Source organism: Triticum dicoccoides, chromosome 3A (assembly GCF_002162155.2).
Source record: "Triticum dicoccoides isolate Atlit2015 ecotype Zavitan chromosome 3A, WEW_v2.0, whole genome shotgun sequence".
NCBI classification, from domain to species: Eukaryota; Viridiplantae; Streptophyta; class Magnoliopsida; order Poales; family Poaceae; genus Triticum; species Triticum dicoccoides.
Genome location: NC_041384.1, coordinates 585,700,869 through 585,717,061, shown reverse-complemented (window position 1 = coordinate 585,717,061; position 16,193 = coordinate 585,700,869). Strand labels below are relative to the sequence as shown.

General features: G+C 49.2%; 3 protein-coding genes across 5 annotated transcripts; 1 reads left to right on the top strand and 2 right to left on the bottom strand.

The window, feature by feature from the left end:
- Positions 1-2,346: 2,346 nt before the first annotated feature.
- On the top strand, positions 2,347-6,284 carry LOC119269374 (pentatricopeptide repeat-containing protein At1g09220, mitochondrial-like). Of its 2 annotated transcripts, none has more exons than XM_037551188.1 (2): positions 2,347-3,930; positions 4,291-6,284. In XM_037551188.1, exon 1 carries the CDS (start codon positions 2,397-2,399, stop codon positions 3,816-3,818), a length of 1,422 nt encoding a protein of 473 aa, XP_037407085.1. In that variant the 5' UTR covers positions 2,347-2,396; the 3' UTR covers positions 3,819-3,930; positions 4,291-6,284. The 2 variants fall into 2 exon arrangements, with proteins under 2 accessions (XP_037407085.1, XP_037407083.1); XM_037551186.1 differs by having other exon boundaries at positions 2,507-3,930; positions 4,284-6,284.
- A 1,025-nt stretch (positions 6,285-7,309) lies between these two features.
- On the bottom strand, positions 7,310-10,079 carry LOC119269376 (60S ribosomal protein L24). 2 transcript variants are annotated; one of them, XM_037551190.1, is made up of 6 exons: positions 9,979-10,079; positions 8,773-8,816; positions 8,573-8,648; positions 8,333-8,434; positions 7,815-7,963; positions 7,310-7,665 (listed from the first exon to the last, which is right to left on the bottom strand). In XM_037551190.1, exons 2-6 carry the CDS (start codon positions 8,781-8,783, stop codon positions 7,515-7,517), a joined length of 489 nt encoding a protein of 162 aa, XP_037407087.1. In that variant the 5' UTR covers positions 8,784-8,816; positions 9,979-10,079; the 3' UTR covers positions 7,310-7,514. The 2 variants fall into 2 exon arrangements, with proteins under 2 accessions (XP_037407087.1, XP_037407088.1); XM_037551191.1 differs by lacking the exon at positions 9,979-10,079 and adding an exon at positions 9,859-9,958.
- A 243-nt stretch (positions 10,080-10,322) lies between these two features.
- LOC119269373 (zinc finger protein VAR3, chloroplastic-like) lies at positions 10,323-15,778 on the bottom strand. The gene is made up of 5 exons (XM_037551185.1): positions 15,270-15,778; positions 15,077-15,194; positions 13,693-13,955; positions 13,042-13,140; positions 10,323-12,954 (listed from the first exon to the last, which is right to left on the bottom strand). Exons 1-5 carry the CDS (start codon positions 15,680-15,682, stop codon positions 10,689-10,691), a joined length of 3,159 nt encoding a protein of 1,052 aa, XP_037407082.1. The 5' UTR covers positions 15,683-15,778; the 3' UTR covers positions 10,323-10,688.
- Between the last annotated feature and the right edge of the window lie 415 nt (positions 15,779-16,193).

The following is a 16,193-nucleotide window of genomic DNA, read 5'->3' as shown; positions in this document are numbered from 1 at the left end:
CCAGTATGAATATAGTGGACAGTCATTATATGTTGTGAACCAATCATTGAACATGTACCCAGTACAAACTATGAGCTACAAAAGAAGGGTCATAGCAAAGTGATGCCTATCCAAGTTTCAAAAGGACAAACCCTAGGTTGCACTTTCTAATTCCAATCTACAGCCAAGCAATCTAGTGAGAACGAAAATAACTGGGTAAACATACTCTTTTCAAATACGGTAGGAGCTCTGCGCCTTCTTGTTAGAAGGAACAAAGTTTGATTACAGACTGGAACAAAGGAAACCAAACAGCATACCCTCAGCTGAGGTCATCGCTGACAATAACTCTAACGAAAGCAAGGGCCCTTGCGAGCGTGGCTTCCTTGACCAAACCAACCACAACAAAGTAGATGAAGATCACTTGAAAGTAATCAGACTCATCTTTCTGAATAACCAAATAATCTCTCTCCAGTGTCTAGCAGTTACTCGAAAACAACAGCTGTGTTTCTTTCTATAGATCACTTTCAAGTGCTCTTCATCTTTACCACTCTCTACGAGTTACTTTGAGAGACACAGAACCATGTTTTGAACCGACAGAAGCCGATGCCTTGGCAAGCTCTCTGCCTGAACGCCACGCCTGTATCATTGATTCAGTCTTCTCCTCTGGTGAAAATCCCTTGACTTTCATCTCCTCAAAATACTTTGCAGCCTCCTCTAGCTTCCCATTCAGGAACAATCCATGTATGAACACGATGTATGCACTCCGATCAGGGGTCAGTCCGTTTGCAGGCATTGCGTTCCACAGTTTCTCCACACTGTCGTGCTGCTTCCACCTGCAGAACTTCCGGATCAACATAATATAAGTGTCCATCTCTGGCTTGCAATGTAGTGCCTTCATCTTGTCCAACAGATCAAAGACCTCAGTGGGGCTTGTAGCAACATCGAACAATGCATGGAATGTCCTCACCGATGCCAACAGCCCCCTTCCTACCATCTCATCAAACATCTCCCTTGCCTCCTGGACCTGACGAGCCTTGCAAAGAGGCCGAATGAGGGAGTTGTAAGTGGCCGTGTCTGGTGCAACCCCCTTCTCCTCCATACTCCGGACGAGCGCTCTTGCCTCATCCACGCACCGTCCCTTGGCGAGCGCGTGCACAACTGCATTGTACACCTTCCGGTCAGGCACAATGCCAGCCTCCTTCATGCGGTTAAAGAGCTTCATGACCGAGTCCAAGCTCCCGGCCTTCGAGAAGCACGAGATCATGCTCCCATAAGACACAACGTCCCTCGCGATGCCCCTGAGCTCCATGACGGCCCAAAACCTCTTGGCCTCCCGCGTGCTGCAGACCATGTTGCACCAGCCGTTGAGCACGATGTTGAAGCCCTTGGTCTCGAACGGGAACTCCTTCCCGCTCGACAGAAGCAGGTGCTCCGCGTCCTTGACGTTCTTGTACCGGCAGAGGGCGCTGAGGAGGCCATGGAACTGGGTGACCCCGGGCTCAATGCCGAAGCTCGGGAGCGAGCGGAACGCGGCGATCGCGCTAGCAACGTCACGCGCGGCGCAGTAGCGCCGGATTAGGAGGAGCACCGCCCTCGGCGACGCGAGCGACCTGCGGCGCATTTCGTCGAGCAGGGCGCGGGCGTCGTCGAAGCGGCGGTGCCTGGCGAGGATGGCGAGCATGGAGTGGCACGCGTGGCGCCCCGGGGCGTACCCGGGCTGCGGCCGCCCCCGCGAGGCCGCCCACCGGAACGCGGCGTGCGCGGCGGCCCAGCTGTTGCGGAGGCGCGAGAGCGCGGCCACCACGAGCGTCTCGGAAGCCGCGGCGCCGCATTGCTCCAGGAGGGCCCCGGCGCGCGCGGCGTCCAAGTGGGCGCCCTCGGCCGCCGCGACGACGGCGTCCACGCCCCGCGCCACGTCCGGCGGGAGCTGCTGCTGGTCCGGGAAGGAGAACGGGTCGTCGTCATCCTCCCCCTCGCTGCCCTCGCCGCCGCCGGACGGCACCCGCGCGGTGGAGAGGCGCGGGGCGTTGGGCGGGAGGAGAGGCCGTCTCCTCGGCGGTGGGCTGGAGAATCCGGGGCCGGAGAGGCGCGTGATCGCTCCGGCGAGGACCCTGCGCAACATCGAGGAGGAGCGACGAGTGAGGATCGGGCGGCGAGTTGCCTCGTGTCAACTGTCAACAGAGCAACGTGGTCCGCCCGGGAAGCGCAAGCAAAAGCACATTCTTTTTGTCCTGGACGCCGGCGCGGGAGGGAGAAAGCCTCGGACGATTTCGAGTCGAGCCTCCTCCACCTTCTCTCCAGACAAGGTAATGCCTCTCTCTCTCTCTCTCTCTCTCTCTCTCACTCCATTGCACCATGACATATTCTAAGTAGACGAGAGAGGCGTTGGTAGGGCTGGAGAAGACGGAGCCCCCCTCATGGCGCGGTTCCCGGCTGACCTCTTGCGGCAGGGCTGCGCGCCCTCCCACGACGCCGCCGCCGCCCACGTCCGGGGCCTGGTCGCCCTCCTCCTGAGGCACCAGGCGGAGAGGCGCCCGCTCCTCCAGATCCACGCCCAGCTCGTTGCCCGCCAGGTGTTCGATCGCCGTCCCACGCCCTGGCACGCGCTCCTCAAGGCCTACTCCCGCGGCCCTCTCCCCCAGGAGGCCCTGAGCCTCTTCAGGGACGCGCGCCGGCACGCGGCCGACGACACCTACGCCTTCGTGCACGCCCTCGGGGCCTGCGCGGCCCTGGCGTGGCCGCGGGCCGGCGCGCAGCTGCACGGGCTCGCCGTCCGCAAGGGGTTCGAGTTCCACGCCTACGTGCATACCGCCCTTGTCAACGCATATGTCGTGTGCGGGTGCCTGGCGGATGCTCGGATTGCGTTCGAGGAGATGCCGGCGAAGAATGCGGTTACTTGGAACGTGGTGATCACCGGGTTTGCTGCGCGGGGCGAGGTTGAGTACGCGAGGCTGCTCTTTGAGCGGATGCCCTGTAGGAATGTTGTCTCGTGGACCGGGATGATTGATGGGTACACACGCTCCTGTCGGTCTGTGGAGGCCGTTGCTCTCTTTCGCCGCATGATGGCTGAAGGCGTTGATCCAAGCGAGATAACTGTTTTAGCGGTTGTACCTGCGGTATCAAATATTGGAAGGATTCTTTTGGGCGAGGCCTTGCACGGCTATTGTGAGAAGAAGGGTCTTCTTGTGTTGGATATCCGAGTTGGGAATTCGCTCATAGACTTGTATGCCAAGCTTGGGTCTATAAACAACTCACTGAAGATTTTCCATGAAATGCTGGGTAGGAGAAACTTGGTGTCATGGACATCAATAATTTCAGGGCTTGCAATGCACGGGTTGTCAACTGAGGCAGTTGAACTGTTTGCAGAGATGAGAAGAGCTGGAATCAGGCCTAACAGAGTCACCTTCTTAAGTGTTCTCAATGCTTGCAACCATGGCGGGCTGGTCGAGCAAGGAGTACTGTTTTTCAGAAGCATGGTTTATGAATACAATCTAACTCCAGAGATCAAACATTTTGGTTGTATCATAGACATGCTAGGGAGGGCTGGACGATTATGTGAGGCTGAGCAAGTAATAAGTGGTCTGCCTATGGAGGTTAATTCAGTTGTGTGGAGGACACTGCTGGGTTGTTGCAGTAAGTATGGAGAAGTGGAGATGGGGAAGAGGGCAATGAAGAAAATACTAGACATTGAAAGAGAATCTGGAGGTGATTTTGTGGTGGTATCCAATATGCTTACTGAGCTCGGTAGGTTTAGTGATGCTGAAAGAGCACGAAAGCTAGTAGATGAGAGAAATGCTGTTAAGGTTCCTGGGCTTGCTTTGGTTGATGAGAGTCAGTAATTCAGAACCAAATCATGGGAAGAAGCTCCATGCAGTTTTAAGAGTTTTTGTTCCATCATTACAATTGTCTCCCTGCATTATACCAAATGCGATTAGATCTTCCTACTTTATGGTGGGTTTATTGTGTTCTTTTACCTTTTATATCTTTCGTGCAAAGATAAAAGAACTGAGAGTTTTTTATCTTATGGGTTTCAAATCTAGCCTACCCCAACTTGTTTGGGACTAAAGGCTTTGTTGTTGTTGCTGAATGATTGTTGAATCATATGACCTTTGTATTTAAAAATCACAATCTCATTATCCACTATTCTTTTTTTTGTATAATATGTTGTCAATAAGCATCGACAATATGGTCATTTGTTCCATTTTCAAAAAGACTAGTTCACGGTATTATTCTTTGCCGCTTTTGTACTAGTTCACAGTATTACTTTTTGTTGCTCTTTTACTTATCTTGTTAATCCCTTCCAGGAAGCAGATGTGTTGAGTGACATGTGCCATACTGCATTTCCCCTCACTGATCCACTGTTCATGAAAAAAATCCAGTTTTCTTTCAGCATTGTAATGATGGAAGCCATAAAGAAGCTTCATGGCCATCTCATTGTTTCTGGTCTGTACAATTGCCAATATGCAATGTCTAAGATTCTCAGATTCTATGCTATTCTACAACCAGATTTGGCTCTTGCTCATAAAGTATATGGGCAGATTGAAGCACCAACAACTTACCTTCGGAATATCATACTCAGGGGGCTTGCTCAAAGCGATGCACCAGAAGATGCAATTGCTTTCTACAAGAAGGCTCGAGGAGAAGGTATGGAGCCGGACAACCTGACGTTCCCATTTGTAGTGAAGGCTTGTGCAAGGATTAGTGCTCTTAAGGAAGGGAAACAGATGCACAACCATGTACTGAAATTCGGGCTTCTTTCGGATATCTTCGTTTCCAATTCGCTGATTCATCTATATGCTGCCTGTGGTGATTTGTGCTGCGCAAGATCTGTTTTCCATGAGATGCTGGTTAAGGATGTGGTGTCCTGGAACTCTTTGATATGTGGATACAGCCAGTGCAATAGATTACAAGAGGTCTTGAAGTTATTCAGGTTGATGCACGGCGAAGGAGTGAGAGCTGATAAGGTCACTATGGTCAAGGTTGTTTCTGCGTGCACTCGTCTAGGAGATTGGAGCATGGCAGATTGCTTGGTCAAGTACATAGAGGATTACTGCATAGAGGTGGATATCTACTTGGGCAATACTTTGATAGATTACTATGGCAGACGTGGGCAGCTGCAATCGGCTGAAAAGGTTTTCTTCAACATGAAGGATAGGAACACCGTGACAATGAACGCAATGATCACCGCATATTCGAAAGCGGGGGATCTGGTCTCGGCAAGAAGGTTATTCGAGGAAATTCCTAGCAAAGATCTGATCTCATGGAGCTCTATGATATCCGGCTATTCACAAGCCAGTCAGTTCTCTGACGCCTTGGAACTCTTCAGGCAGATGCAGAGAGCCAAGGTGAAACCGGACGCGGTCGTGCTCGCGAGTGTACTCTCTGCCTGCGCGCACCTAGGCGCTCTCGATCTCGGCAAGTGGATCCACGACTACGTGAGGCGACACGGCATCGAAGCCGACACCATCCTGCACAATTCTCTGATCGACATGTACGCGAAATGCGGAAGCACCAAGGAGGCGCTGCAGGTCTTCAGAGAAACGAAAGAGAAGGACACCCTGTCATGGAACTCGATCATAATGGGGCTGGCGAACAACGGCTCCGAACACGAAGCCCTGGGCGCCTTCCGCGCCATGCTCGCCGAAGGGTTCAGGCCGAACGAGGTCACCTTCCTCGGTGTGCTGATCGCGTGCGCCAACGCGGAGCTCGTCGAGGAGGGGCTCGGCCACTCGAGAGCATGAGGTCGGTCCACGGCGTGGAGCCGCAGATGAAGCACTACGGCGTCGTCGTCGACCTCCTGGGGCGCGCCGGTCGGCTGACGAAAGCGCTGGGGTTCATCGCCGAGATGCCCGTCGCTCCTGAGCCCGTCGTCTACAGGATACTGCTGGGGGCGGCCAGAACGCACGGTGATTTGGGCGTCGCCGAGGTGGCCGCCGAGAGGCTCAGGGAGCTGGACGGCGGGAACGGCGGGGACTACACGCTGATGAGCAATGCGTATGCGGGGGCTGATAGATGGAGCGACGCCATGGAGGTCAGGCAGCGGATGGAGGATAGGCGTGTGAGGAAATTGCCCGCTTGCAGTGTCGTCGACTGCTGACACTGCTAGCTATAGAGTGATGCTCGGGTCCATGGACCGAGAGAATGATGTTAATTACTCTGTAGCCAATTTTGTCATAACGATGTGAATAATGCAAAGCCAGAAAAAAGGATGCACGCCCGTAGGCACACATTACTTTTATTTAAGGATACATGGATGATATGACAAACAACAGAAAACAAAGAGAATACAAGCGGTTGTACACCTGCATACCATCCCTAGCCAGGAGGCGTTAATGAGCTAAAGGCTGAATCTAGCCTGATAAGGAACATCAATCGAAGTCCGTTAATGAGCTAAAGGCTGGATCTAGCCCGATAAGGAACATTAATTGGGGTCCGAGCCTCTTCAACACCGGCTTCTGGATCTAGCCCGATAAGGAACGAGTCCAAGCCTCTTCAACGCCGGCTTCAGGGTCAACGCCAACCCGCCCTTCAATAGGTGGTCGTATTCTCCACCATCTTCCTCAAATCCGCACCAGTCATCACCGCCGCACTCCAAGAGCATCGCCACCGCCATGCCAAGATGCAACACCAGATCGTAACCGCACTGACAGCTTGGACCCCATAAGCTCTCGTCGGCACCAGCAACACCTACAACGAGCAGGAGCACGGGCTGAGAGATCATTATTCCAATGAGCACCACCACATGACATCGGCGGAGGAAACTCAAAAACCTCTCTAAAGATTAAAACGCGCCTGGACGAGAGACCGGAGCTCCCCTCCCCCTCGCGATGCCAATACGATGATAGGAGGGGAAGGGGAGCGACGAAATCGCCAGCAAACACCCTGGATCTAGAACCACCACCGCCTCACTTCTACTCCCTCCGTTTCAAATTATTCGTCGCAGAAATAGATGTATCTAGAACTAAAATACATCTAGATACCTCCATACCTGCGACAAGTAATTCAGAACAGAGGGAGTATTCACAAGGTGCCAAACCATTACCTGTGCGCGAATGAGGAGGTGAAACCAATCGATGCCCTTGCTCCTATAAATCTCATTGATCATTATAGTAACAGGTATATGATCATACATAAGGTAGCAAGGTTTGATTTTCGAAGTATATATAGCAAGACTTAGAAGCTATAGAATTAGGACGGGAGACCAGGAACTTCTTAGAATCAGCTATAGCAAGACTTAGAAGCTATAGAATAATCAGCTAGAGGACCTACAGAGCAACGGCAACCCTATAAAGATCCATCGCGTTGGCGCCAGTTGCATGAGAAAACTAAGTGACAAGAACCAACATAAGTACCATTCATTATAAATAAACTCATCGAGACAATCCAAAACGTTAACACCATTCAGCCTCACAGATAAGGTGCAAATTCAAGAGGGCGGGGTAATAACTTGACAAAGGTCTATGATAGTAGGATAGGAAACAAGGCTAGGCAGCACAACTCTATGTCTATTGGCGTAATCGACTTTCAACGCACTTTCAACGCTTCCCGCCGCCACCGCCAATCTTTGGGCCCTTGGAACCCTTCTGCACGGCGCCCTTGCCCCCCTGTGACTTCTGGGACTTGGTCACCTCTGCCTTCTTGGCCTTCTTCTCATCCTTGGTCTTCTTGATCCGCTCCTTGATCTCACTGCAACATGATGAATCAAGGGTGAGATGATAGAAAAGCAAACAATAATATCAACAGCTGCTAGAATATCCAAAGTTATCAGTTTTCGCAACAGAAGATTTAGGCGTAGACACAATGCTGGAATAGGAATAAAGAGATTGAAAACGTACCGGAGAGCGGCTTCTCGGGCAGCATCACGGACTTCAGGCTTCTCAGCCCTCTTCTTCTGGATAACTTCCAGAGTGGCACCAACAATCGACCGTGAGTACGGCTTCTTGGTGGTGCGGCGCCTCTTCTTGGCAGCCTCAGCATGGATGTCCTGCATTGACACATCGAAGCACAGCCCAGTAAATACACATGACAGGACAAATCAGTAACCAAAAACAAAAAATAATCATTTGTCGCAGCAAACACAGGAAGTTGCAGATCATGAGGGTTAAGATTACAGAAGGACTGGCATGCATAAATACAGGCATGCTAAGAGAAGCAGTGGTCTATAAATAACATAACAAATGTGATCTAATTGTTTGTTATAAATACCAACACACAAGCATATCAAACTGTAGGGAGGAATTTGCCCTCAAATTAATGACAAGTGAAATGCAAATTACAAACAGAGTTCATGCAACCTAATTCTAGCAACATTTCTTTGTCTAAAAATTAAGAACTTAGCAGCAAAATGTGATACCTTCTTGTGCTGCTTCCTGTACATTGCTGTCCAGCAAAGCTTTGCAGGCTTGAGGCGGTTGTGGAAGTAGCGCTTGCATTTTGAGTTGGCAAAGAGGAAAACCTGCAGCACAAAATATCTGAATCGTTAGTTGGTGGTTCCTGTTTGAAGAAGAATCAACAGAAAAAACTTCTAGGCTTAATACGGATGACCTAGACCATTCAACAACAATATAAGTGACCTTAACATAACAAAGTTTACCTGCGAATCCGAACGAATGAACCTGATACCCTTCCCTGGGTAAATCTTCTGGCCGCTAAAACGGCAGAGCTCGGTCCTGTAGAACAAATGAAACAACAATTTGAGCACTTAAGACAACAATTGTAAAACCATACTCGAGGTGTCACTACTATCAAACTAAGTAGAGAAGACAAGCTAATTTGCAAAAACATATAGCTTACTTCAGAACCATCTTCTCAGCCTTAGAACTTTCACAAGCTCCTACCTAAAAATGAGATCAGAACAAACATGAGCAACACTTAATAAGGACATAAAGGAAGGGAACACAAAAGAACAATAACAACAAAGCAGGCTCTTTAGCATAGAATGACCACAAAGCACAATCATGAAAACCTCATAACCAACAGGGTGTAAATTGTGTACTCATGTTCATCTTTCATACTGAAGTGTGTGGTTTCGGGTGACTACTGGCTGCAGAAACTGGAGTAAATCTCTGCTGCAAAGCGGGTTCCCTGTTTCTCTTGCACAACAAAAATATGACAACTGTGCAACCAGAACGGCTACCATGCCTCAGTACTTGTGCTCTGGTCCAAATGAACCAACCTACAGGTTGTGGTAACTTGACAGAGAGGCCCAATAGTAAGCTCATTATCAAGTAGCTACTGTCTAGAAATAGGATAAACTCTAGTACAAACAATGTCAGATGCATGTCAAACAAGAATCAAATGGGTGATGTTGGGCGACTACTGGCGGCAGAAAGTAGAGTTCAATCTCTGCTGCAAAGCGGGTTCCCATGTCTCTCTTGCACAACAAATAAATGGCAACTGAGCAACCAGAACGGCTACCGTGCCTCAGTACTTGTGCTCTGGATCCTACTTTAGACAAACAAAGAATAACACAACACCATAATCGTAAATAAAGGCTGGATGATTATTGGGTAACTACTGGCAGCAGAAACACAAAGACCCATGTACTGCACGGTAAAGATTAGGCCACCGAAAACTGCAACAGCGCATCTGTATTCGGTGGCCCAGTACCTGTGCAAGATCTCACGAACAGCAGGCAGAAAGTCACTTCAACAATAAACCTAACTGCGCTTGAGGTAATGGACGCATCCAGATCACGGGACAACAAACTATGCGTCGTCCCATGGCTCGCTCCCTCGCATCTGACGAAAGGACTCAAGCAAAACGAACACATCTCGAACACCCATAACGGCGAAACCCTAGGAACTAAGCCACCGCCGGTGACCTAGGCTACGAATCGAGAGACACGGCCGCCTATCATCGGATCCAAACCAACCAGACCTTGCGAAACGAAACGGACGAACTGGCGGAGGAGCAGCGCGGCGGAAGGAGGAGCGACCGCCGGACGGATTGGCCTAGGAGGACGGGGGAGATGGGCGGAGGAGAGGATGGGAGGGATACCTTGGGCGAGGAGGAGGCGCGGCGGCGGCGGATGGGGGAAGTGGGGGGAGATGTGTGCCGCGGGTAGGGTTTTGATGACCTCGCGAGGGGTGGGGTGAGCGTGGGGTTGTTGGGCTAATGGGCCGTTCGAGTAGGGTTTGCTGGTCGGAGCCCACTGTTGCTCGACCGGGTTTTTGGTCTTGTAGGCTTTCTCATTTCCCGTGCTATGTCTTTTCTGGGCCACGCCTCCTCGTGTAAAAAAAAACCCAGAAATCAGAGGGTCCTCCTGCCAAGCTATGATCGACATCTTTCCTAACAACAACAAAAAAAACTATGATGCTTGAAAATAGGGTAACAAAAGTATATGATGCTTGAATCCAACGTACAAATTATTTGATGATTGCATCAGGGTTTCAGGTACAACAACACATGCATACAACTGATACAAATGTAACCCAGCAAAAAAAAAATATCCCTAATGGTCGAGGACAAAACTTTAGGATACAGAAAAATGTTCTGGGAGTCCAACTATTTCCTCCGTGTGGATTTCACCTTGCTGCTTATTATCACCATCGGAAGTAGAAGTACATATCCTTGTGTAAACTCTTCATCCTTGCATTGAATAGATAGATACTCCCTCCGACCAAAATACTTGTAGTTGGAGGAAACTAGTACAAGTTCCCCCAACTACAAGTATTTTGGTACAGAGGTAGTAGATACTATATCTGCTTTCAGCTAGCATCTTTGTCCGGCTCAGAGCTTACAATCGGTAGGTTCCTTCTGTACTGAGGAGAGGTTAACCTCCTCTCCAACGGCGTCTTTCTCTTGCTCACCACGAATCTGTTCACACCCTTCCTCATCGGCATTATCTCAGGGAAGTCCTCGTCGGGAATGTTGGCGAGCTCGGAGATGTCCTTGATCTGGGCTGCCCTCCTGAACCATCTCTCGGCCTTGGCTTCCTCGGACATGTCCAGAGGATCAGGGTCCTTCACAGCAGAGCCTTCTAAGCTCTTTCCAGTATAACCTCCACCTCCGTAGCTTGAGTAGCCTGTTGCTTGATTAGGGTTAGTGGAACCAATGCCAGTAGTAGAAACCCTACTATCAGGATGTGAACCACTCCAATTTTGGTTGTTGTTGCTGCTCCAAGCATTGCTGTTGCTGTGATCACTATAGCCAGGCGTATAAGACGGTTGTGTGGGATAGCTTCCCTGATTGTAGGTAGATGTATCTCGACCCTCGTTGAAGCTCCCCTGAGAGTAGTTTGTGTTCAGAGTGTTCGAAGAGCCACTGGATGGACCACCCGCCTGATGAGGTTGTGTCTGATACTGATAGTTGCTAGATCCACCCCTGCCATCATTAAACCTCCCCTGGGACTGGGAGTAGTTTGTGTTCCAAGCACCAGTATTTGAAGTTCCACTAGATCGATCACCCACCTCATGAGGTTGCTGTTGATGATGATAGTTGTTAGATCCACCTCTGCCATCATTAAACCTCCCGTGGGACTGGGAGTAGTTTGTGTTCCAAGCACCAGTATTCGAAGTTCCACTAGATCGACCACCCGCCTCATGAGGTTGCTGTTGATGCTGATAGTTGCTAGATCCACCTCTGACATCATTAAACCTCCCCGGGGAGTGGTTTGTGTTCAAAGCACCAGTATTTGAAGTTTCACGAGATCGATCACCGCCCTCATGGGGTTGCTGTTGACGCTGATAGTTGCTAGATCCTCCTCTGACATCAGTAGACGTCCCCTGGGAGTAGTTTGGGTTCCAGGCGCCTGAATTTGGTGTACCAGTAGATCGATCACCCATTTCATAAGGTTGCTGTTGATACTGCTGGCTGCTGCTTCCACCACGTGTATAACTACCTGGACTCGAGCTCTGCTGAGAGTAATTCCTATTCCAGTTCTCATTACTCGTGATGCTACTTCCCTGAGGGCCAATCACCTGTGAGGTGTTTGGGTTATTTCCCAAATGTCTTGATGGAGCATTTGTTTCTGGCAGCTTATCAGCTGATGGAGAACTTTCTGAAACTATTCCCGTATCTGGAGTACTCTCCGATGGCGCATCTTTCTTGGCAAAATAATCAGGAGGAAACGGAACAAATGGGACGAAATCGGAATTGTTAGCCTGCTCAAGCACACTGCGCCTCTGGTACTGTGGTGATGTCAGCGAGCGGTCTTTTTTCTTACTAATAACAAACCGGTTCTCACCCTTCCTCATTGGCATAATATCAGGAAAGTCTTCATCAGAAATAGCACTTGAAAGGTCATTTACACTGTCGAGTTCTGCGACTTTCTTGGACCATTTCTCAGCAGTATCTAATGATTTATCAACATCTTTCCTCTCAGTTGAGGCCTGTGGGATATCGGGTGTGGAACTACCAGTTTCCTTATTTATTTGACAGTCCCTATCTGCCTGTTCATTACTCTTTGCATTCTGTGGCTTGGTAAACAGATCAGCAGATAATGGCACAAAAGGAACGGGGTCGATATCACCAAGATGGCCTGTTAATTTCCTGGGAGTCTCAGCATTTACACCCCCATTATCAGACTGATTGTTTGGGGCAGAAGTAGATGCCGAACGCCCAAGTATCCTGTCTAAAGTTTGACTAATCTTGGAGTCGGATGCTGTTGCTTGAGGGCTATTGTTACTGCTGTACTGTGCACTTGCCAATCTTCTCTCCAATGGTGTCTTCCGTGTGCTAACTACAAATTTATTGACTCCCTTCCTCATAGGCATAATCTCAGGAAAATCCTCATCAGTTGCCAGACTACTTAAATCAGCAGAATCGTCAAGTTGAGATACTTTGCTCAACCACCTTTCTGCCTTCTCATCGCTTTCAGCGAGTTTTCTCTCAATTTCAGATCTACCAGCATTAGTTCCACTAAGAAGCTCTGCTACACCGCCTAAACCAGTACCAGCAGATGCAGTTGTCGCTGGTCTTTTGCAAGCACATCTTAAGCATGACATGTTCCTCCCATAATTATAGAATTCACACCTTGGCAAAAGGACAATACAAAGTCAGCCATCTCGAAGCATAAATAACTTCAAATCACAAAAATGAAGTTAGCATGTCGAAGCTTACTGAGGGCATTCCCACTCTCCGCCAGTCAACATCTTCTTTGGCCGATGCTCATTGCACTCAAGGCACCTCGCATTTCTTGCAAAGTTCATAAAGCTACATCTGTAGGTTGCAGAGCATATTTAGAGTCAACATTACGAAAATATGAACAAGGGTAAAAATATTTCAAATAAGTACTCCCTCCGTCCCACAATGTAAGGCATTTGCAAAAACGTCTTACATTGTGGGACGGGGGGAGTAGTAAACAAACCAGTAGCAAATGATCTCAAATGCGTCTGACAATACAAGTAGTTGCGAATTTATTTTACAGATGCGAGTTTTGGTCCTCTTTGTACAAAATTATGAGAATAGCACATAATTGGTCATGATTAGCTAAATGTTGGTTAGGAATATAGATGAGAAAACATACACGGAGGTAAAACAAGCCAAGTGTGAAAAGACTGAGACAACAACAGCATTGTTCAAAAATGAAAAATGATTTATTACATAGATGCATGCTTGTGCAAGACTATGCTACAGCACAAGAAAATGAGTGTGTATATTTTAGGTGTATCACATCTAGAAAGAGAAGATGTAGAATTTAGTCGGCACTTTAGAGTAAGGCGATGTGGCATGCAACTGTCAAGTTAATAAATGAAAATATCCACAACATACCTTGTGCAAATCCAGTCACCACGTTTCATCTCAACATTTTGCCCTGGATGCCTAGAGAATCGCTCAGGTTGACTCTCAACTGTTGACTCCACGAAACTGGAGGTGTGGGCAAGTCCACTAGAATTAACTAGCTCAGCCAAGATATTTCTGACAGCTGAATCAGTGAGTTCTTTGTCTTCTAAATAGTTGTTTGACGAACTGTATGTGTAACTTAACAAGTACCGAACAATGTCCACAGTTTCCGCTCTGACTGATTGAATTGCCTGGCAAAAGTTATCACATCTTTAGTGTCTTGACCAATACAGTTCTGTCACATTGCATAATGTGGGATCAACATTTGTGAAATGGCAACTGAAACCTGTTGCAAGAATTCTTAAGAAATCTGTTCTTTCCGTACAGGATATGCTTATGGCTTATCCCAAGAATCCCCCTTCGGATTCGGTTTCAATAAATGAAATAAACGGGAATACTTCTACGGTTCTACCACAAAACATCTCAAACCAAAGCCCAAGTCAAATAGCTAACTATATATATGATGAGAAATCTCTCTGCCTTAATCCCTATCCAAAAAGGAAGGATTTGAATTTGTTCTATGAGAGCTCCAGCCTCCTTCACAACATCGAGGCCCCTAATCGCCACCACCGCTTCCTTCCGATGACGCAACCTCCACACCAGCCGCCACGCCTTCATGCCTCCGCCTGGCGCAAGTTATGTTTTGTGACTTTGTAGTTATATAAGTTCTTAGTTGAGCTCTGTGCCCCTCTGGATGTCATTAACAGTACAAGTCACGCATTAAGTTGTATGCATTTGCTAGTTAAGCTCTGTTGTTCACAGCTTGCTAGACTGCAAGTTGCATTCAGCAAGGCTAAGGTGTGATGGATGTTTTCCTCTAACTACATATATACTGACTATCCTTGTATTACTTTCTGTACAATGCCATGTAACCACAGTTGTAACCCTGGTGAAATCGGAACTGAAGAATATACAGCATTCCTATCAGATGTTCAACATCACCCATCATAAAAGCAACAAGGGGTGTAACAAAGGTGCAGCGAGAAAATGATGAACTGAAATGCTCAAAATTTAATGGGAATTACACAGAGGGTTGTCCCTGAACTGAATGGCATGTTTGGTATTTCCTTCTTAATTATATTTTTTACTGTATCGCTCACAACATATGGCTACAAATCCGGTAGAGAAACATATGCGGTAACTTGAGCTAACCAAAATAATTATCTAGTTGACTGATGATCACACATATCACATATGTAAAATCTACTGTAATATACTCCCTCCATTCCATAATTCTTGTGAACGGACGGAGTACTAGACAACCACTCCACAAGAGTGATGTGACCAACTTGCAAAACGGATAAGAACTCACATTGTCCTCTTCACCCGCAAGGTATTGCTGCAGCCGCTGCGCAGATTCCTCACCTCCCTTGAACAGGGCCGGTGCAACGTTAGACACCACAACCTCGACATCCATCGTTGGCAGCGACCTGTGGTCACATCCAATCAATCAGCAACGTGAGGGAAAAAACCAGCCGGCCAGATGGCCAAGCGATTCACTTCACCTGAGAAGGTCGGGCCGGTCGCGCGCGAAGGCCAGGCAGGAGGACACAGCGGACTCCGCCTCGGCCGACAGGCCGCTGCCGGAGGCGACGGCGAGCTCATCGGCGGGGGAGGGGGCGCGGGCGGCGTAGCCGGCGGCCGCGAGGCGGTCGACCAGGCGGGACCATTCCGGGAAAGGGGCGTGGAGCGGTGGGGCTGACGAGGCGGAGCTGGAGCTGTAGGGGAGGGGTGAGGCGGCGGCGGCGGCCGAGGTGGAGAGCGTGCGGAGGGGAGAGGGGGAGGAGAGCAGGTGTTGGCGGCGGGATGCCGCGGTGCGCGAGGAGAGGATGAGCGCGAAGGCGGCGGCGGAGGGCCGGAGACGGAGCGGGGAGGAGGTGAGCAAGAGGGAGGACAGCAGCTTGGAGGCGCTGCCCATGGCGACGGCGGCGACGGCGGAGAGCCGAGACCTGGAGGAGGAGAGGGTTCTACGCCTCCTTCCTGTAGGCCTTTGCCTGCTACTCCCCAAATTGGCGGCCCAGCGGATGGTCGGGTTTAGCCGGACGGCGCTGTGGAAGAAATATCTCGGCATGATCGCACGGCTAGGATTCACCAATCACCCCGACAGCGAGAGAGAGAGAGAGAAATGTTTGTTTAATAACCCTAAATTTTTTTAACACAGTATAAACGCAAGCGCTCATACATATGCGCATACACTCGCCCTTATGAACGCACACACGCACACCCTACGCTATGAGCACCTTCTGATCCGACATATCATCTTGAGATTTACGAAGTCACCGTAGGCGACTCATCATCAATGGGAACGTCTCCTTCAACTGAAAGCGAGTCGCCGAAAATTCTGAAATAAATTCAGAAATAATGAGAGCACCAGGGCTTGAACCCGATGGGCTGCGGATATCACTGTCCCTCTAATCATCCAATCTTCT